Below are 21,670 nucleotides of genomic sequence, written 5' to 3' on the forward strand. Positions count from 1 at the left end.
AGAGCTTCAATAGCCATAGACATGGTGAATCTCACACTCACGGACAACCCAGTGAGAGCTTCAATAGCCACAGACATGGTGAATCTCACACTTATGGACAACCCAGTGAGAGCTTCAATAGCCATAATAAAAGTGAATCACAAACTCATGAGCTACTCAACAAAAGTTTTACTAGCCCTAGACAAGGAGAATCAAGAAGCCCTGAAAGTGTACAGGAGAGCTTTGTTAACCAGAGTTTAGAGGGAGCCTACACTAACAAGAGCACAAGAACATCTGTAATTACTGTCAGCCCAGGGACTGAGCTCCATAGCCACAATACAAAAGGAACTCAAATTAGTGAGAGTGCAGTGAAAAAAATCGAAGAGAGTGCAAAAGAGCAACATATAGAGGCAATGTTTGGGCAGAGCACTGAGGATGATACCATTAAATTCATAATAAAAGATTGTGGAGAGGAACACATTTCCCTGCAGAGAGATCCTGATGCTTATGAGTCAGATGGTGAGACATGTGCAGATGACTTCACAGGTGAGTGTTTTTTTCTTTATAGGAGGTTAAGCTGAGTGATTCTATACATTGCTTTATAGTAAATCATTGTGATCGGATGTTATTGAAATGAGGAAATGTGCGTCATATCACATGCTGTGTTTTACTCACTAAACAAATATACATCTTCTCACATACATACAATACTACACGCAGTAACCAGCTTTCTTCTATTGCTCATTTACAGCAATAGTGTATCACTAGTTTGTGTCATTTACACAAATACCAATCATAACAGGTATAATGTAAAGAGCTGTTGTGAATATTATCCTTATTATTATTATAAATATTATTATTATTATTTCAGTAGTGTACCCGCAAAGTGTTTTATGTGTTTAGACACAAACATTTTGAAACCTCTATATCATTCTGTTAATGTAACTCAATATAATGGGCTCTATTTATCATTTCAATTCTCCTATATTTTCTCCTAAAAGTTCTCATGAGAAATAATTCTCTTATTTATCATTCAAAAATACTCCTAAAATTGGGCAAGTTCGACTGTAAAATTCTCCTACTCTGTTCTAACTCTCCTTGCAGAACATGTTCTCCAAAAAAGGGTAAAATTAGATCTTTTTAGTCGTATTTCATATAGTTCTCCTCATAATTTTCCTAGTTACAAATTTATCATTGATATTCTCCTGTGGAGGACTGAAAGTTCTCCTGTAAGTTCCTACCTTAAAGTTCTCCATAGCTAAAGTGGAGAACAGCATTAGAAATCTATTCTCTACCAGTTGTAGAAGCAGTTACACACAAACAAAGGGCTCTACAAGGTGCAAAAGTTATCTATAACAAAGCACAATAAATAATAGTTATTGCAGCGCAATAATAATTTATGATGGAGTGAAAAAAATATATAATGGAGCGCCAAAATAATCTATAAAAGAGCACAAAAATGATATCTATTGGGGCATAAAAATAAGATAAAAAAGCTAAAATTGAAGCACTGAAACAATGAAAATGTAGATCTATTTTCTTATATGAAAGTTTGCTGAAGAGGGGCGTTAAAGCTACTAGGAAGGCTGTATAAAGATTTCTATTGGTTTATATATGATTGACATGGAGAATAGTTGCTTATTTTTAGTGATAAATAAGGAGAAGATACTAATCCGACTGGAGAAATTTATCATTAGTTCTCCCCAGGTCTCCCATGGAGAAAAAACAACTTTTTTATGATAAAAATGGGCGCACATGTGCGCCTCTCCTAAGGAGAGCTGTGGAGAACTGATAGGAGAACAGAAAGGAGAATTCCCCAAATGATTGATAAATAGAGCCTATAATAGTGGTTACCAACTTTGCAGGGGCAATTTGTGCAATTTAATAACACCCCGAATTACAGTATCTCACAAAAGTAAGTACACCCCTCACATGTTTGTAAATATTTTATTATATCTTTTCATTTGGCAACACTGAAGAAATTATACTTTGCTACAATGTAAAGTAGTGAGTGTACAGCCTGTATAACAGTGTAGATTTGCAGTCCCCTCAAAAAAACTCAACACACAGCCATTAATGTCTAAACTGTTGGCAACAAAAGTGAGTACACCCCTAATTGGAAATGTCCAAATTGTGCCCAATTAGCCATTTTCCCTCTCCCGTGTCATGTGACTCGTTAGTGTTACAAGGTCTCAGGTGTGAATGGGGAGCAGGTGGGTTAAATTGGGTGTTATCGCTCTCACACTCTCTCATATTGGTCACTGGAAGTTCAACATGGCACCTCATGGCAAAGAACTCTGAGGATCTAAAAAAAAAGAATTGTTGCTCTACATAAAGTTGGCCTAGGCTATAAGAAGATTGCCAAGACCCTGAAACTGAGCTGCAGCACGGTGGGCAGGACCATACTGCAGTTTCACAGAACAGGTTCCACTCAGAACGGGCCTCCCATGGTCGACCAAAGAAGTTGGGTGCACATGCTCAGCGTCATATCCAGAGGTTGTCTTTGGGAAATAGACGTAAGAGTGCTGCCAGCATTGCTGCAGAGGATGAAGGGGTGGAGGGTCAGCCTGTCAGTGCTCAGACCATACGCCGTACACTCCATCAAATTGGTCTGCATGACTGTCGTCCCAGAAGGAAGCCTCTTCTAAAGATGATGCACAAGAAAGCCCGCAAACAGTTTGCTGAAGACAAGCAGACTAAGGACATGGATTACTGGAACCATGTCCTGTGGTCCGATGAGACCAAGATAAACTTATTTGGTTCAGATGGTGTCAAGCGTGTGTGGCGGCAACCAGGTGAGGAGTACAAAGACAAGTGTGTCTTGCCTACAGTCAAGCATGGTGGTGGGAGTGTCATGGTCTGGCCCTACATGAGTGCTGCCGGGACTGGGGAGCTACAGTTCATTGAGGGAACCATGAATGCCAACATGTACTGTGACATACTAAAGCAGAGAATGATCCACTTCAGAGACTGGGCTGCAGGGCAGTATTCCAACATGATAACGACCCCAAACACACTTCCAAGACAACCACTGCCTTGCTAAAGAAGCTGAGGGTAATGGTGATGGACTGGCCAAGCATGTCTCCAGACCTAAACCCTATTGAGCATCGGTGGGGCATCCTCAAACAGAAGGTGGGGGAGCGCAAGGTGTCTAACATCCACCAGCTTCGTGATGTCTTCATGGAGGTGTCAGGGTTTTTTCCCTGCCTTGTTTGCCATGTGCTGCTGGCAGCCAATTTTACTCACCTCTCTTGCTAACTCTGGTGCATACTGTGTGATGCTGCTCATTTCCTGCACTTCATTTTTTTGGCCAGACTAGTGTACATCATCCATGTGAGACAGGATGCAGTCTCAGAATTGTGATGTCATCACTTATTATTTAAAAGGGCCTCTGTGCAGTATGCTTTGCCCTTGCGTTGTCTCAGATCTGTTTGTGAGAGCTCCTGTGTATTTCCTGGCTGTCTGACATCCCTCCTGGTTCCTGATCCCTGGCTTGTTCCTGACTCTGCTGTTCTCCTTGTTCCTGATTCCGGCTTGTCTGACTACTCGCTTTGGCTCCTGACTCGGCTCATCTGACTATTTGCTTTGGCTCTGACTCGGCTCGTCTGACTACCAGTTCTGGTTTTGATTCCTGGCTTGTTATTTGACTTGTAGACTTTTTATTATTTTTTGCTATTAATAAAGGTGTGATTATTTTTGCACTTCTCGTCTCAGTCTGATTCCTGGTACCCTGACATTACGCAAGGGCCATGAATCCTGATGGTGCTAATAATCCACCTTTACCTGCCATAATTTCCAGGATGGATGAACAGGATCACCGTTTTGATCAATTTGCACTAGCCCTGCAAACCCTGCTGACTCGCACTGCACATTTGGATCAAAGTGTCCCGTAAGTTATGGCTGCTCCTGTTTCCGCTGCTGCACCTAGTCCTACCAGGAGCATGTCCGGTTCTGCACCTCTACCTCAGCGATATGGAGCCGATCCTAATCAGTGCAGAGGGTTTTTGAACCAGGTGGGCATTTACTTTGAGATGTTACCTCAGGCGTTTCCCTCTGACAGCGCTAAGGTGGGATTTCTCATCTCGTTACTCTGACACAGCTCTTGCTTGGGATAATCCCTTGTGGGAGACTAATAAACCTGTAATTTCAAATTACCCTGAATTTGTGGCCTCCTTTTGAAAGGTATTTGATGTTCAGACTCGCTCCTCCTCTGCTGCTAAATGACTCATGTCCATTCAGCAAGGTACAAGATCTGTTACTCAGTATGACATTGAGTTCCGTACACTTGCCACAGAGGTAGGTTGGAACAATGAAGCCCTTGTTGCCGCCTTCTTACATGGGCTCCCTGATGCTATTAAAGACTAAGTTGCTGCCAGAGATTTACCAGAAGATCTCGAGGCATTGGTGTCTTTTTTGATCCTAATTGACATCAGACTAAGTGAGTGGCCCTCTTTCAAGGAGCATTTGCGGAAGCCTCCTGTTCCGTTGTCTCCTACGTGTTCGTTCCCACCCATGCCTGCCTCTCCTCCCATGCCTCCTGGTCCCGAGTCACCAATTCCTGCTGAGCCGATGCAGTTGGGATTCACTCGTCTCTCCACGGCGGAGAGGGCCTTTAGGAGGAGGGAGGGGCTCTGCCTCTATTGTGGGTTACAGGGCCACCTTTTGAAGTCTTGTCCTACACGGCCAGGAAACGCTCACACCTAAGGTCCTGTCGGGGGCAGACCTTTGGTGGTTTATCCTCGTCCCCGGAACCGCTAAAGGAGAAACCTTTGGTCACGGTTGTCCTTTCCTGGGTGGACTCCTCCATAGTCACTCAGGCTTGTTGACTCCGGTGCTCCGGGCTATTTCATTGACAGTGCTTTTGTATCAAAGCACTCCATTCCTGTTTTGCCTCGGTCCGTTCCGCTTGCTATTGAGGCCATTGATGGCAGGCCCCTGCAGCCCGCACTCGTTACTCACGAAACTTCTCCGTTATCCATGGCTGTTGGGGCTCTCCATTTTGAAACCCTCCAGTTCCAGGTGGTAAATTCTCTGCATTTTCCGGTTATTCTGGGTTATCCCTGGCTCCAAAAGCACAATCCCAGTCTTGACTGGCGCAGGTCCGAAATTATGTCGTGGTCTCCGTAATGTATTTCCACTTCTGAAACCAGTTAAAGTCTTGTGCACGTGTTCAGTATCTCAATTGCCAGAGGAGTACCGAGAGTTCCTAGACATTTTTGACAAGGTGCGTGGTGGTACGTTGCCTCCTCACCGGTCTTACGATTGTGCCATAGACCTGCAACCCGGAGCCATTCCTTCTCGGGGCCGGGTTTACCCTCTGTATGTTGCAGAGAATTGTGCTATGGAGGAGTATGTTGCCGATGCTCTGTTGCAGGGGATCATCCGCAAATCCTGCTCTCCTGCAGGGGCTGGCTTCTTCTTTGTGAAGAAAAAGGGTGGCGAATTAAGACCATGCATCGATTATAGGGGTCTTAATCGTTTTACCATTAAGAATGCTTACCCTATTCCGCTCATTAGAGAACTCTATGACTGCCTCAAGGGAGCTACGGTCTTTAATAAACTTGATTTGAGAGGGGCGTACAATCTCGTTAGGATCAAGGAGGGCCACGAATGGAAAACAGCATTTAACACCAGGAGCGGGCATTATGAGTATCTTGTAATGCCCTTTGGCCTATGTAATGCTCCTGCTGTTTTCCAGGAATTTATTAATGATGTCCTACGAGATATGTTGCAACAGTGTGTTGTGGTGTACTTAGACGACATCCTCATACACTCACCCACACTTGAGGCTTATCGGTCTGATGTTACATGGGTTCTTCAGAGATTACGTGAGAACGGCCTGTTTTGTAAACTCGAGAAATGTGAGTTCCATCAGACTCAAGTAACCTTCCTAGATTATGTTATCTCCGTTGCAGGGTTCTCCATGGATCCTGACAAGTTATCTGCAGTTTTGCAGTGGCCTCGCCCAGTTGGTCTTTGGTCTATTCAATGTTTTTTGGGGTTCGCCAATTACTATAGAAAGTTTATTAAAAACTTTTCTTCCATGATCAAACCTATCACAGACATGACCCGTAAAGAGAATGATCCACTCCATTGGTCACCTACTGCCATTAAGGCCTTTGATAGTCTTAAGACTGCCTTTGCTGCCGATCCAGTTCTGGCTCATCCTAACCCTGTCCTGCCTTTCGTTCTTGAGGTCGATGCGTCTGAGAATGGAGTAGGTGCCCTCTTGTCTCAACATCCTACTCCTGACAGTTCCTTGCATCCGTGTGGTTTCTTCTCTAAGAAATTGTCTCCAGCGGAGTACAAATATGAAATTGGTGACAGGGAATTACTGGCCATAATTTTGGCACTCAAGGAATGGAGGCATCTTCTCGAGGGTACTAGCGTGCCAGTGCTCATTCTTACTGACCACAAGAAATTAACTTATCTATCTGAAGCAAAACCTCTGGACAGGGTGTGGTCATCATGCATGCTCAGTGCGGCCCCTTGCGCCATCTGCTTGTGTCCCCTTGTTTTTTTTACAAAGCATCAGGCAACAGTTGGTGAGTAGCTTACTGGGTAAGAGATCTCACCTAATAGACTTTATGGTGCTTGTAACATCCATATACTGTGACCTCTGGCAGGGTTTTCAGCCTTTGTTACACTTTAATCCATAGGCTGTTTGCCACAAAATGCTATTGTAGCTCACACTTTATGCATTTGACCCCCCCCCTTAAAGGCTGACTTATTAAATCTTAAAATCAAGATGAGGCCCTTATTTAGGCTGTGCCACAGTGCTCAGTGACATACGTTTAAGGCTACAATATTACAGATGAAGATCTCATGGATTACCCTATCTCATGGGGAGGAACTTGTATATTTTCATTCTGGCAGCTTCTAAAGCTATCATGGCTGCTACAGATCATGGAAACTAGTTCAATGTGGAAGGAAGCCTATTACTACTGTTAGCGGTCTGGCCCTGGTTTTAAAATTAGCGGCCTTCCTAAGGAATGCATTTCACTATAACTACTTGCTTCTGAGCTATTGGGTTAGCCAGCAAATAACTTTACTTAGGCAAGTTCTAGACTTCCTCAGTTACTAAACCTTTTTCCATTCCTATCTGTGGCCACAATATTCTTCCTAAATGTCAAACCGACATTTTTAACTGATGATTAATACATCATCTGAGGGTAAAGGCCCAAATTAAGTGCTTTGTGTATGTGGGGCATCTACAACAGCTTTCACAAAAAGAGTGCGCATGAGAATGAAACGCATCTGCGTTGGAGTCTCAGCCTCTCCTGCTCACTATAGATACTCTTTGTTTTATATGTGTTCCTTCAGTGCATACTTTATTGTTTTTAATGGAAACAATAAATTTTGAACTTTTTTAACCAAGTGGCCCAGTGGTTTGTGTTGCAGTGTGCTGAACTTATTTTGACACTTTATATACGTCAGGGATGGTGACGCTGTCAGCAGCACTGACACAATTGGCCTTACAAACAATGCCCACTCTCTATTGTGTCGTTGGATCAGTCACATTGCTTCACATCAGTTGGAGACTAGATGAGGAGGAAAAAGTGAGCTGCCTATCGTTGAATCACAAAAAGATACCCTCTATACCAAAGCTGTCAACATCTGTTCATGCTTTGTTTCCCTGAGGAGAACAAAGACTGCAAGCCCACACCGCCGCCGCTATCACAATTTACCACTGGTGGGCTTCAAATGTCCAAGACTGGCATTCCATACTGACCGACTTTTATCATATTGCCATTTACGGTCTTCTATTATAACGTAGGGTTACGTTGTGTCATAAAGTCCATTTATTGTTATATTGACAAGCCCTTGTGTCCGCAGCTTGTTGTGATGCACGGGTACAAGAACAAATACCTCCCCCTCCTGTGGCTTCTCTATGACACAAAACCATCATGAAGATGACCGCTTTTCCTTGATATGTCTAACTCCCCCTCCATCTTCTTTGTACATTTCACTTGGGTGCATGATTAGAGATTCTGCCTTTCCTAGCAACTCTACTGCCATTGTCAAATGTGGCATTTAGCAGACACGTTTCCCCCTAGGGTAGCATCAGGGTATATGCCCATAGGATACATCTGGCCTTTTAGCTTCAGACCAATACAGTGTCGCCAGCACTCGGTTGCCACATGTACCCATTGTCCGGTCACATAAATAGACTAATGAAAATACTCTACTTATACTAGATACAATTGAGCATCTACCGTTCACTTAATAATGTTATTCTAACTCCCAATAAACCCTCTGCTTTGGAGTATATGAAGGATATTACGGATGTAAGCTCCTGCCCACTGCTGCCTCCTACTCACATAGTTGCCATGACAACAAGATAACACAACGATCGCCTTAGAAATGCGCAACATCTATATTAAGAGCTCTTCACTTTCTGGTAAGTGAGGGTAAGTGATGGTGAGTATCTTCACATTCCTTTTTTCCTATTGCTGCTTTTGGTGGACCAACCCATGTAAATATTTAATCAGATCTTGTTTGTTGAAAAGAAAATACCCAGAAATAAGTAAGTGTTACACGGCCCCAGCAAGGTGAAGACTATTGTGTACGCAGTGTACAAATAACATTAGTATACAATGAAAAGAAAATACTCAGAAATAAGTGTTACACAGCCCCCAGCAAGGTGAAGACTTCTGTGTACGCAGTGTAAAAATAACAGTAGTAGTAGTATACGATAAAAAGAAAATACCCAGAAATAAGTGTTACACAGCCCCCAGCAAGGTGAAGACTATTGTGTACAAAGTGTACAAATAACATTAGTAGTAGTATTCGATTAAAAGAAAATACCCAGAAATAAGTGTTACACGGCTCCCAGCAAGGTGAAGACTATTGTGTACGCAGTGTACAAATAACATTAGTAGTAGTATACGGTGAAAAGAAAATACCCAGAAATAAGTGTTACACAGCCTCAGCAAGGTGAAGACTATTGTGTACGCAGTGTACAAATAACATTAGTATACGATGAAAAGAAAATACCAGAAATAAGTGTTACACAGCCCCCAGCAAGCTGAAGACTATTGTGTTCGCAGTGTACAAATAACATTAGTAGTAGTATACGGTGAAAAGAAAATACCCAGAAATAAGTGTTACACGGCTCCCAGCAAGGTGAAGACTATTGTGTACGCAATGTACAAATAACATTAGTAGCAGTATATGGTGAAAAGAAAATACCCAGAAATAAGTGTTACACAGCCCCCAGCAAGGTGAAGATTATTGTGTACCCAGTGTACAAATAACATTAGTATACGATGAAAAGAAAATACCAGAAATAAATGTTACACAGCCCCCAGCAAGCTGAAGACTATTGTGTTCGCAGTGTACAAATAACAGTAGTAGTAGTATACCATTAAAAGAAAATACCCAGAAATAAGTGTTACACGGCTCCCAGCAAGGTGAAAACTATTGTGCACGCAGTGTACAAATAACATTAGTAGTAGTATACAGTGAGAAGAAAATACGCAGAGATAAGTGCTACACGGCCCAGCAAGGTGAAGACTATTGTGTACGCAGTGTACAAATAATATAAGTAGTAGTATACAGTGAGATCAGTGAGAAGAAAATACCCAGAAATAAGTGTTACATGGCCCCCAGCAAGGTGAAGACTATTGTGCACGCAGTGTACAAATAACATTAGTAGTAGTATACAATGAAAAGAAAATACCCAGAAATAAGTGTTACACAGCCTCAGCAAGGTGAAGACTATTGTGTACACAGTGTACAAATAACATTAGTAGTAGTATACGGTGAAAAGAAAATACCCAGAAATAAGTGTTACACAGCCTCAGCAAGGTGAAGACTATTGTGTACGCAGTGTACAAATAACATTAGTAGTAGTATACGGTGAAAAGAAAATACCAGAAATAAGTGTTACACGGCCCCCAGCAAGGTGAAGACTATTGTGTACGCAGTGTACAATTTCCCAGTCACAATTTGGAGATTTAGCCGATACCAGTTCTTGTCATATACTTGCCAAGGAGATCAGAGAGGAACTCGCCCAGGGGCCAGCAAGTTGTAAAGTGTGGAGACCTTGATCCGTTCGCTATAGGGAAGAAAGCGGTACATACGGTCCTGTGACCCACTCCTCTAATGAAGCCTTCCATTTTCACTGGGTTAGCAGAGGACCTTGTTGAAACTACATGCACTAGAGTTAAAGTAGCAGATCCATAGAGAGCGATGGTGGATATGTTGCTGGATGAAGATATGGTAACGAATGTCAGCCTCAAGCCCCGCCCCGATCGACCGCTTTGGAGCAAGGCCCGGGGCAACAGCAGCGATGTCAGGGATAGGATCAGGATAGCTCTCTGGCTGTCTTGTTCGGTCTCAGGATATTTTGTGAAAGCCTCATTGTCTGGAACAGTTGCTTTAAATGAAGATTAGTAGAAGCCATAAAGATTGAAAAGATATCAGATTTATTTAAATAACAAAATACTCTTGCAGGGTAATTTAAATATATACTATTCAGGTATGTTATGTCCACATATGCCAGGAATGGAAAGGAAAAAACAAGTAAGCAGAGATCCAGATTCAAAAGGAAAGTCTCCTGGTAATAACTGAAGTGCAGGATTTGCACAAAGCAGGAAACAACCTTGTAAACAGGTTTAAAGGTAAAGTCTTTCTCCTGGTAATAACTGAATGCAGGAATTGCAGCACAAAGCAGGAAACAACCTTGTAAATAGGTTTAAAGGTAAAGGCATCTATTTATCAAGCCGTCAACCGCAAATACGCTGGAATTACGCAGCGTATTTGTGGCAAGCCTGATTCGCCTTAGTTATCAAACCCTACAAACCGGCAAAAGTAGAATTTGGTGACGTAACATACGATCCGCTGGACTCAGTCAGACACAGATCGATGCTTACATAACTACAGATGTTCCGAACGCAAGTTCGGCACAATCTGACTACTTTTGGAAGTTATCAAATATCTACCAGGTACGCTTGGCACTACTCCGGCCCAGCGTACCTGATTTTCAATCCGCCGCCCTGGAGGCGGTGGATGCCATAGGAATCAATGGGATTCGGAAAGCAGCGAAAGCTTATGTTCGCTCCTGCCCGATATCCCATTGATTCCTATGGGAATGTTTACACCTAACACCCTAACATGTACCCCGAGTCTAAACACCCATAATCTGCCCCCCTACACTGCCGCCACCTACTTTATACTTATTAACCCCTAATCTGCCGTGCCAACGCCACCTAAATAAAAGTTATTAACCCCTATCCCGCCGCTCCCGGACCCCGCCGCAACTAAATAAACTTATTAACCCCTAAACCACTGCTCCTAGAGCCCACCGCCACCTACATTATACTTATTAACCCCTAATATTCCGCCTCCTACACAGCCGCCACCTACATTATATTTATTAACACCTAATCTGCCCCCCCCGTACACCGCCACCACCTACCTACATTTATTAATCCCTAATCTGCCGCCCCCAACGTCGCCGATACTATATTAAATTTATTAACCACTAAACCTAAGCCTAACCCTAACCCTAACACCCCCTAACTTAGGAATATTTATTTAGATATATTTAAATTATATTTATCATTAACTACATGATTCCTATTTAAAACTAAATACTTACCTATAAAATAAACCCTAAGCTAGCTACAATATAACTAATAGTTACATTGTAGTTAGCTTAGGGTTTGTTTTTATTTTACAGGCAACTTTGTATTTATTTTAACTAAGTACAATAGTTATTAAATAGTTATTAACTATTTAATAACTTCCTAGTTAAAATAAATACAAATATACCTGTAAAATAAAACCTAACCTACGTTACAATTACACCTAACACTACACTATAATTAAATTAATTCCCTAAACTAAATACAATAAAAAAAAAAATCTAAAGTACAAAAAACAAACACTAAATTACAGAAAAATAATAAAATAATTGCAAGATTTTTAAACTAATTACACCTAATCTAATCCCCCTAACAAAATAACCCCCCCCCCCAAAATAAAAAAAGCCCTACCCTACACTAAATTACAAATAGCCCTTAAAAGGGCCTTTTGCGAGGAATTGCCCCAAAGTAATCAGCTCTTTTACCTGTAAAAAAAAAAAATTACAATCCCCCCAACAATAAAACCCACCACCCACACAACCAACCCTACTCTAAAACCCACCCAATCCCCCCTTAAAAAACCTAACACTAACCCCTTGAAGATCACCCTACCTTGAGAAGTCTTCACCCAACCGGGCCGAAGTCCTCCACAAAGCCAGCAGAAGTGGTCCTCCAGACTGGCAGAAGTCTTCATCCAGGCGGCATCTTCTATCTTCATCCATCCGGCGCGAAGCGGCTCCATCTTCAAGACATCTGACGCGGAGCATCCTCTTCTTTTGACGTCTTCTTGCTGAATGAATGTTCCTTTAAATGACGTCATCCAAGATGGCGTCCCTTGAATTCCGATTGGCTGATAGAATTCTATCAGCCAATCGGAATTAAGGTAAGAAAAATCCTATTGGCTGATGCAATCAACCAATAGGATTGAGCTCGCATTCTATTGACTGTTCCAATCGGCCAATAGAATGCGAGCTCAATCCAACTGGCTGATTGGATCAGCCAATAGGATTGAACTTCAATCCTATTGGCTGATTGCATCAGCCATTAGGATTTTTCCTACCTTAATTCCGATTGGCTGATAGAATTCTATCAGCCAATCGGAATTCAAGGGACGCCATCTTGGATGACGTCATTTAAAGGGTCATTCATTCAGCAAGACGACGTCGAAAGAAGAGGATGCTCCGCGTCGGATGTCTTTAAGATAGAGCCGCTCCGCGCCGGATGGATGAAGATAAAAGATGCCGTCTGGATGAAGACTTCTGCCAGCTTCGTGGAGGACTTCGGCCCGGTTGGGTGAAGACTTCTCAAGGTAGGGTGATCTTCAAGGGGTTAGTGTTAGGCTTTTTAAGGGGGGGATTGGGTGTGTGGGTGGTGGGTTTTAATGTTGGGGGGGTTGTAATTTTTTTTTTTTTACAGGTAAAAGCTGATTACTTTGGGGCAATGCCCCGCAAAAAGGCCCTTTTAAGAGCTGTTTGTAATTTAGTGTAGGGTAGGGCTTTTTTATTTTGGGGGGGCTTTTTTATTTTGTTAGGGGGATTAGATTAGGTGTAATTAGTTTAAAAATCTTGTAATTATTTTATGATTTTCTGTAATTTAGCGTTTGTTTTTTGTACTTTAGATATTTTTTTAATTGTATTTAATTGTATTTATTTTAGGGAATTAATTTAATTATAGTGTAGTGTTAGGTGTAATTGTAACATAGGTTAGGTTTTTATTTTTTTAGGTATATTTGTATTTATTTTAACTAGGAAGTTATTAAATAGTTAATAACTATTGTACCTAGTTAAAATAAATGCAAAGTTGCCTGTAAAATAAAAATAAACCCTAAGCTATCTACAATGTAACTATTAGTTATATTGTAGCTAGCTTAGGGTTTATTTTATAGGTAAGTATTTAGTTTTAAATAGGAATCATGTAGTTAATGATAGGAATATTTATTTAGATATATTTAAATTATATTTAAGTTAGGGGGTGTTAGGGTTAGACTTAGGTTAAGTGGTTAATAAACTTAATATAGTGTCAGCGACGTTGGGGCGGCAGATTAGGGGTTAATAAATGTAGGTAGGTGGCGGCGGTGTACGGGGGGCAGATTAGGGGTTAATAAATATAATGTAGGTTGCGGCGGTGTAGGGGGCGGAAGATTACGGGTTATTAAGTATAATGTAGGTGGCGGTGGGCTCCGGGAGCGGCGGTTTAGGGGTTAATAATTGTATTTAGTTGCGGCGGGGTCCGGGAGCCGCGGTATAGGGGGTAAACAGTATAGTATAGTGTGGGTGTTTAGTGACAGGTTACCAAGAAAGCTGTAAAAAAGCCGAAGAGCAGCGAGATCGATGACTGTTAGTTAACAGTCCGCTGCTCATTGCACAGTACTTGGTGCGCGGCTTTTTGACAACTTTTTTTGATAATTATGGAGAAAGTATTCAGGTCTGCGGCAGCGATGTTAGGCGATCTTAGGCGAGCGTATTGGTGCCGGCAAATGCAAGAAAGTCGACGCTTTGATAAATAGATGCCAAAGTCTTTCTCCTGGTAATAACTGAAGTGCAGGATTTGCACAAGGCAGGGAACAAACTTGTAAACAGGTAGCAGGTTTAAAGGCAAAGTCTTTGTCCTGGTAATAACTGAAGTGCAGGATTTGCACAAGGCAGGGAACAAACTTGTAAACAGGTGCAAAGGTGAAGTCTTCCTCCAAAAATGTACTGAAGTACAGGAAACAGGTTCTGGCTTGTGACAAAACAGAAACAATGTGAAGGCAATATGCAGCCTAACAGCCAGCCTTAAATAGGGAGGTTTTGCACAGGATTGGTTCTGAGTAAATCCAAAATTGAGAGCACCTGTGTTTTGCACGGGTGTAATTAAAAGTAAGACAAATACTCATTTAACAGATCTTTTAAGTTGCATGCTATTGCATTTGAAGCTAATCTGCTAGAACTGGTTGTGGCTCAACATACAAGCAAACAGGAGTAGTAAGCACAGAGCCACAGGTTCAAATCCCTGCACAGCTCTTTCGAGCAGAATGCCTCCCTTCTTTTTAGTCTGGAGGCTTGGTTCGGGACACTGGGCTAGGAAGGGTGCCATTGTGAGAGTCTGCGCTGGTAGGCCGCACCGCCATTTTAGGTGGGCCATCATTTAAGGAATGATGCGGAAGGGTCTCCTGCGGGCAGGTAACGGAGATAGGTGAATTCCTAAGATCGCACTCTGGGGTGACTACAACATCTTCCCGGTCTAGGGATATGCAGTGAAGGAGTGTACTGAAATAGGCATCCATACGGGTGCGTCCACAATCTCCATATCCATCCTTTTTAGTTTCAGGTCTGGGAGCTTAAATCTTGAATAATGGAGTTGTCATTCACCTCGGCAGAGTAAGAGCCGATTAGCCCAGGTAACCTTAGGGGGGTTTGAGATCATGAGCAGAGGCCTCAGTCTGAGTTCAATGTTGGGCAAATCAGCTTCCGGGGGTTCCAATGAGATGAGATTGACATCTTTGGGAACATCTAATAGTATGATAGCTGAATCTTATAATTTGAAGGTTGGATGTCAAGGTATCAAATATATATTCAATAGATTAGTATAAGGATACCAAGAGCGTCCTATTTTGCGACTTGTCATGGCCGAATCTTGGCCACGCCCCCAAAATGACCACATTTTAATTCTTCCCGATTCTGAAATAGGACTCATTTGAAGTTGTGTGATAGAATGATCCGACCACACACAAGCATGTATGGTGGCCGAATGTAAGGTTGAATGCAATATTTGACTGATAAATATATAGTCAATCTTAGTATAACAGTCATGTGCTGATGAATAGTGTGTAGTGTTTGTCATGTCACCATATAGTGTCATCCATGCATCTTATAAACCATGGGGCGATAGCATTTCATTGAATTTTTTTTTTTAGCTATACTCTTGTCGTGTTTTTTTCTTTGTCATATCAGTTGTTGTAGTTTTTCTCAGTGGCACTAGATCTATATTAAAATCTCCTGCTAGGATAATTCTTGTTTTAATTTGTGAGCAAGTTAGATATATGTCTAAAAAAACCAAAATTTATGCTTACCTGATAAATTTATTTCTCTTGTGGTGTATCCAGTCCACGGGTTCATCCATTACTTGTGGGATATTCTCCTTCCCAACAGGAAGCTGCAAGAGGACACCCACAGCAGAGCTGTCTATATAGCTCCTCTCCTAACTGCCACCCCCAGTCATTCGACCGAAGACAAGCAAGAAAAAAGGAGAAACTATAGGGTGCAGTGGTGACTGTAGTTTAAAAAGAAAAAACACCTGACTTAAAATGAGAGAGTGGGCCGTGAACTGGATACACCACAAGAGAAATAAATTTATCAGGTAAGCATAAATTTTGTTTTCTCTTGTAAAGGTGTATCCAGTCCATGGGTTCATCCATTACTTGTGGGATACCAATACCAAAGCTTTAGGACACGGATGAAGGGAGGGACAAGGCAGGCCCTTAAAACGGAAGGCACCACTGCCTGTAAGACCTTTCTCCCAAAAATAGCCTTCAAAGAAGCAAAAGTATTGAATTTGTAGAATTTAGAAAAAGTATGAAGCGAAGACCAAGTCGCCGCCTTACAAATCTGTTCAACAGAGGCCTCATTTTTAAAAGCCCATGTGGAAGCTACCGCTCTAGTGGAATGAGCTGTAATTCTTTCAGGAAGCTGCTGGCCAGCAGTCTCATAAACTAAGCGTATAATACTTCTTAGCAAAAAAGAAAGAAGTTGCCGAAGCCTTTTGGCCTCTCCTCTGTCCAGAGTAGACAACAAACAAAGCAGATGTTTGATGAAAATCCTTTGTAGCTTGTAAATAAAACTTTAAAGCATGAACCACATCAAGATTGTGCAAAAGACGTTCTTTCTTTGAGGAAGGATTAGGACATAATGAAGGAACAACAATCTCCTGATTGATGTTCTTATTAGATACTACCTTAGGAAGAAACCCAGGTTTGGTACGCAAAACTACCTTATCTGAATGGAAAATTAGATAAGGGGAATCACACTGTAAAGCAGATAACTCCGAAACTCTCAGAGCCGAGGAGATAGCTACTAGAAACAGAACTTTCCAAGATAAAAGTTTAATATCTATGGAATGCAGAGGTTCAAACGGAACCCCTTGAAGAACCTTAAGAACTAAATTTAAACTCCATGGCGGAGCAACAGTTTTAAACACAGGCTTAATTCTAACTAAAGCCTGACAAAACGTCTGAACGTCTGGACCTCAGCCAGACGTTTGTGCAAAAGAATAGACAGAGCAGAAATCTGTCCCTTTAAGGAACTAGCAGACAATCCTTTCTCCAATCCCTCCTGGAGAAAGGATAAGATTCTAGGAATCCTGACTTTACTTTATGAGTAACCTTTGGATTCACACCAAAGAAGATATTTACACCATATCTTATGATAGATTTTCCTGGTGACAGGCTTTCGAGCCTGAATTAAGGTATCAATGACCGACTCGGAAAAACCACGCTTTGATAGAATCAAGCGTTCAATCTCCAAGCAGTCAGAAGCAGAGAAATTAGATTTGGATGTTTGAAAGGACCTTGAAGTAGAAGGTCCTGTCTCAGCGGCAGAGTCCATGGTGGAAAGGATGACATGTCCACCAGATCTGCATACCAAGCTATCAAAATCACAGAAGCTCTCTCCTGCTTGATCTTGGCAATCAGACAATGGAGCAGAGGAAACGGTGGAAACACATAAGCCAGGTTGAAGGACCAGGGCGCTGCTAGAGCATCTATCAGCGCTGCCTTGGGATCCCTGGACCTGGACCCGTAACAAAGAAGCTTGGCGTTCTGACGAGACGCCATGAGATCCAGTTCTGGTTTGTCCCATAAATGAATCAACTGGGCAAATACCTCCAGATGGAGTTCCCACTCCCCCAGATGAAAAGTCTGCCGACTTAAAAAATCCGCCTCCCAGTTCTCTACTCCTGGGATATGGATAGCTGAGAGATGGCAAGAGTGAACACTCTGCCCATAGAATTATCTTTGAAACCTCCAACATCGCCAGGGGGCTCTTTGTACCTCCCTGATGGTTTATATAGGCTACAGTTGTGATGTTGTCTGACTGAAATCTGATGAACCTGACCGCAGCTAGCTGAGGCCAAGCCTCAAGAGCATTGAATATCGCTCTAAGTGCCAGAATGTTTATCGGAAGGAGGATTTCCTCCTGAGTCCACGAACCCTGAGCCTTCAGGGAGTTCCAGACTGCGCCCCAGCCCAGAAGGCTGGCATCTGTCGTCACTATAGTCCATTCTGACCTGCGGAAGCTCATTCCCCTGGACAGATGGACCCAAGATAGCCACCAGAGAATAGAATCTCTGGTCTCTTGATCCAGATTTAGCATAGGGGACAAAACTGTGTAATCCCCATTCCACTGATTGAGCATGCAAAATTGCAGTGGTCTGAGATGTAGGCGGGCAAACGGAACTATGTCCATTGCCGCTACCAATAAGCCGATTACTTCCATACACTGAGCCACTGACGGCTGAGAAGTGGAATAAAGAGCACAGCAAGAAGTTAGAAGCTTTGACAACCTGACCTCTGTCAGAAAAATCTTCATTTCTACTGAATCTATCAGAGTTCCTAGGAAGGAAACTCTTGTGAGAGGGGAGAGAGAACTCTTTTCTTCGTTCACCTTCCACCCGTGAGACCTCAGAAAGGCCAGAACAATGTCCGTATGGGACTTGGCGATTTGAAAAGTCGACGCCTGTATCAGAATGTCGTCTAGGTAAGGGGCCACCGCTATGCCCCATGGCCTTAGAACCGCCAGTAGGGACCCTAGAACCTTCGTAAAGATTCTTGGTGCCGTGGCTAACCCGAAGGGAAGAGCCACAAACTGGTAATGCCAGTCTAGGAAGGCAAACCTGAGAAACCGATGATGATCTCTGTGTATCGGAATGTGGAGATAAGCATCCTTTAAGTCCACGGTAGTCATATATTGACCCTCCTGGATCAAAGGTAGCATGGTTAGAATAGTCTCCATCTTGAAGGATGGGACCCTGAGAAATTTGATTAGGATCTTGAGATCCAAGATTGGTCTGAAGGTCCCCTCTTTTTTGGGAACTATAAACAGATTTGAATAGAATCCTTGCCCCTGTTCCTCCCTTGGAACTGGGTGGATCACTCCCATGACCAGAAGGGCTTGAACACAACGTAAGAATGCCTCTCTCTTTATCTGGTTTGCAGATAATTGTGAGAGATGAAATCTCCCTTTTGGGGATGAGGCTTTGAAATCCAGAAGATATCCCTGGGAAACAATCTCCAGAGCCCAGAGATCCTGGACGTCTCATGCCCAAGCCTGGGCGAAGAGAGAAAGTCTGCCCCCAACTAGATCCGGTCCCGGATCGGGGGCTACTCCTTCATGCTGTCTTAGAGGCAGCAGCAGGTTTTTTTGGCCTGCTTTCCCTTGCTCCAAGCCTGATTAGGTCTCCAGACTTGCTTGGACTGGGCAAAAAACATAATTTATGCTTACCTGATAAATTTATTTCTCTTGTGGTGTATCCAGTCCACGGATCATCCATTACTTGTGGGATATTCTCCTTCTCAACAGGAAGTTGCAAGAGGATCACCCACAGCAGAGCTGCTATATAGCTCCTCCCCTAACTGCCATATCCAGTCATTCGACCGAAAACAAGCAGAGAAAGGAGAAACCATAGGGTGCAGTGGTGACTGTAGTTTAAAATTAAAAAATACCTGCCTTAAAATGACAGGGTGGGCTGTGGACTGGATACACCACAAGAGAAATAAATTTATCAGGTAAGCATAAATTATGTTTTCTCTTGTAAGGTGTATCCAGTCCACGGATCATCCATTACTTGTGGGATACCAATACCAAAGCTAAAGTACACGGATGAAGGGAGGGACAAGGCAGGTACTTAAATGGAAGGTACCACTGCCTGTAAAACCTTTCTCCCAAAAATAGCCTCCGAAGAAGCAAAAGTATCAAATTTATAGAATTTTGAAAAGGTATGAAGCGAAGACCAAGTCGCCGCCTTACAAATCTGTTCAACAGAAGCCTCATTTTTAAAGGCCCATGTGGAAGCCACAGCTCTAGTAGAATGAGCTGTAATCCTTTCAGGAGGCTGCTGGCCAGCAGTCTCATAAGCTAAGCGGATTATACTTCTTAGCCAAAACGAAAGAGAGGTTGCCGAAGCCTTTTGGCCTCTCCTCTGTTCAGAATAGACAACAAACAAAGCAGATGTTTGACGAAAATCTTTAGTAGCTTGTAAATAATACTTTAAAGCACGAACCACGTCAAGATTGTGTAATAGACGTTCCTTCTTTGAAGAAGGATTAGGACACAATGATGGAACAACAATCTCCTGATTGATATTCTTATTAGATACCACCTTAGGTAAAAACCCAGGTTTGGTACGCAGAACTACCTTATCTGCATGGAAGATCAGATAAGGAGAATCACATTGTAAGGCAGATAACTCGGAAACTCTACGAGCCGAGGAAATAGCCACCAAAAAAAGAACTTTCCAAGATAAAAGTTTGATATCTATGGAATGAAGAGGTTCAAACGGAACCCCCTGAAGAACTTTAAGAACCAAATTTAAACTCCAAGGTGGAGCAAAAGGTTTAAACACAGGCTTGATTCTAACTAAAGCCTGACAAAATGCCTGAACATCTGGAACATCCGCCAGACGCTTGTGCAAAAGAATAGACAGCTCAGAAATCTGTCCCTTTAAGGAACTAGCTGACAATCCTTTCTCCAATCCTTCTTGGAGAAAAGATAATATCTTGGGAATCCTGACCTTACTCCATGAGTAGCCCTTGGATTCACACCAATAAAGATATTTACGCCATATCTTATGATAGATTTTCCTGGTGACAGGCTTTCGTGCCTGAATTAAGGTATCAATGACTGACTCGGAGAAACCACGCTTTGATAAAATCAAGCGTTCAATCTCCAGGCAGTCAGCCTCAGAGAAATTAGATTTGGATGGTTGAAAGGACCTTGAAGTAGAAGGTCCTGTCTCAACGGCAGAGTCCATGGTGGAAAGAATGACATGTCCACCAGATCTGCATACCAAGTCCTGCGTGGCCACGCAGGCGCTATCAAGATCACCGATGCTCTCTCCTGCTTGATTTTGTCAATCAGACGAGGGAGCAGAGGAAACGGTGGAAACACATAAGCCAGGTTGAAGGACCAAGGCGCTGCTAGAGCATCTATCAGCATCGCCTTGGGATCCCTGGACCTGGATCCGTAACAAGGAAGCTTGGCGTTCTGGCGAGATGCCATGAGATCTAGTTCTGGTTTGCCCCAACGATGAATCAATTGTGCAAACACCTCCGGATGGAGTTCCCACTCCCCCGGATGAAAAATCCGCCTCCCAGTTCTCTACACCTGGGATATGGATGGCTGATAGGTGACAAGAGTGAATCTCTGCCCAGTGAATTATCTTTGAGACTTCTATCATTACCAGGGAACTCCTTGTTCCCCCTTGATGGTTGATGTAAGCCACAGTCGTGATTTTGTCCGACTGAAATCTGATGAACCTCATTGTCGCTGTTTAATCCCCATTCCACTGACTGAGCATGCAGAGTTGCAGCGGTCTGAGATGTAGGCGTGCAAACGGCACTATGTCCATTGCTGCTACCATTAAGCCGATTACTTCCATGCACTGAGCCACCGAAGGGCGAGGAATGGAATAAAGAACACGGCAGGAAGTTTTGATAACCTGGTCTCCGTCAGGTAAATCTTCATTTCTACAGAATCTATCAGAGTCCCTAGGAAGGAAACTCTTGTGCTCCTGGAGGAAGCTGGATGTCTCAGTCTGTAAAAGTTACTGCGCAAAAAAGCTCTAAATTAAGCCCCTCCCACTCATAGTAACAGTGAAAAGCCTCAGGAAACTGTTTCTAGGCAAATTTAAGCCAGCCATGTGGAAAAAACTAGGCCCCAATAAAGTTTTATCACCAAAGTATATATAAAAAGGTTTAAACATGCCAGCAAACGTTTTATATTGTAAATATAAAAGAGTATTACCTCAGAAAGTAAGCATGATACCAGTCGCTATTAAATCACTGTATTCAGGCTTACCTTACATAAATTTGGTATCAGCAGCATTTTCTAGCATTCACATCTTCTAGA

At 42.6% G+C, this 21,670-nt stretch overlaps 1 protein-coding gene across 1 annotated transcript in view; it reads left to right on the forward strand.

The window, feature by feature from the left end:
• Positions 1 to 372: 372 nt before the first annotated feature.
• Positions 373 to 21,670, forward strand: part of LOC128659174 (zinc finger protein 585A-like) — a 58,831-nt gene continuing 37,533 nt past the window's right edge. Inside the window, exon 1 of the mRNA XM_053712860.1 lies at positions 373 to 525. Coding sequence (XP_053568835.1) covers positions 393 to 525 — 133 coding nt within the window. The 5' untranslated portion in view covers positions 373 to 392. The remainder of the gene's footprint in view (positions 526 to 21,670) is intronic.

The sequence above is a fragment of the Bombina bombina genome, chromosome 5 (assembly GCF_027579735.1).
Source record: "Bombina bombina isolate aBomBom1 chromosome 5, aBomBom1.pri, whole genome shotgun sequence".
Classification (NCBI taxonomy): domain Eukaryota; kingdom Metazoa; phylum Chordata; class Amphibia; order Anura; family Bombinatoridae; genus Bombina; species Bombina bombina.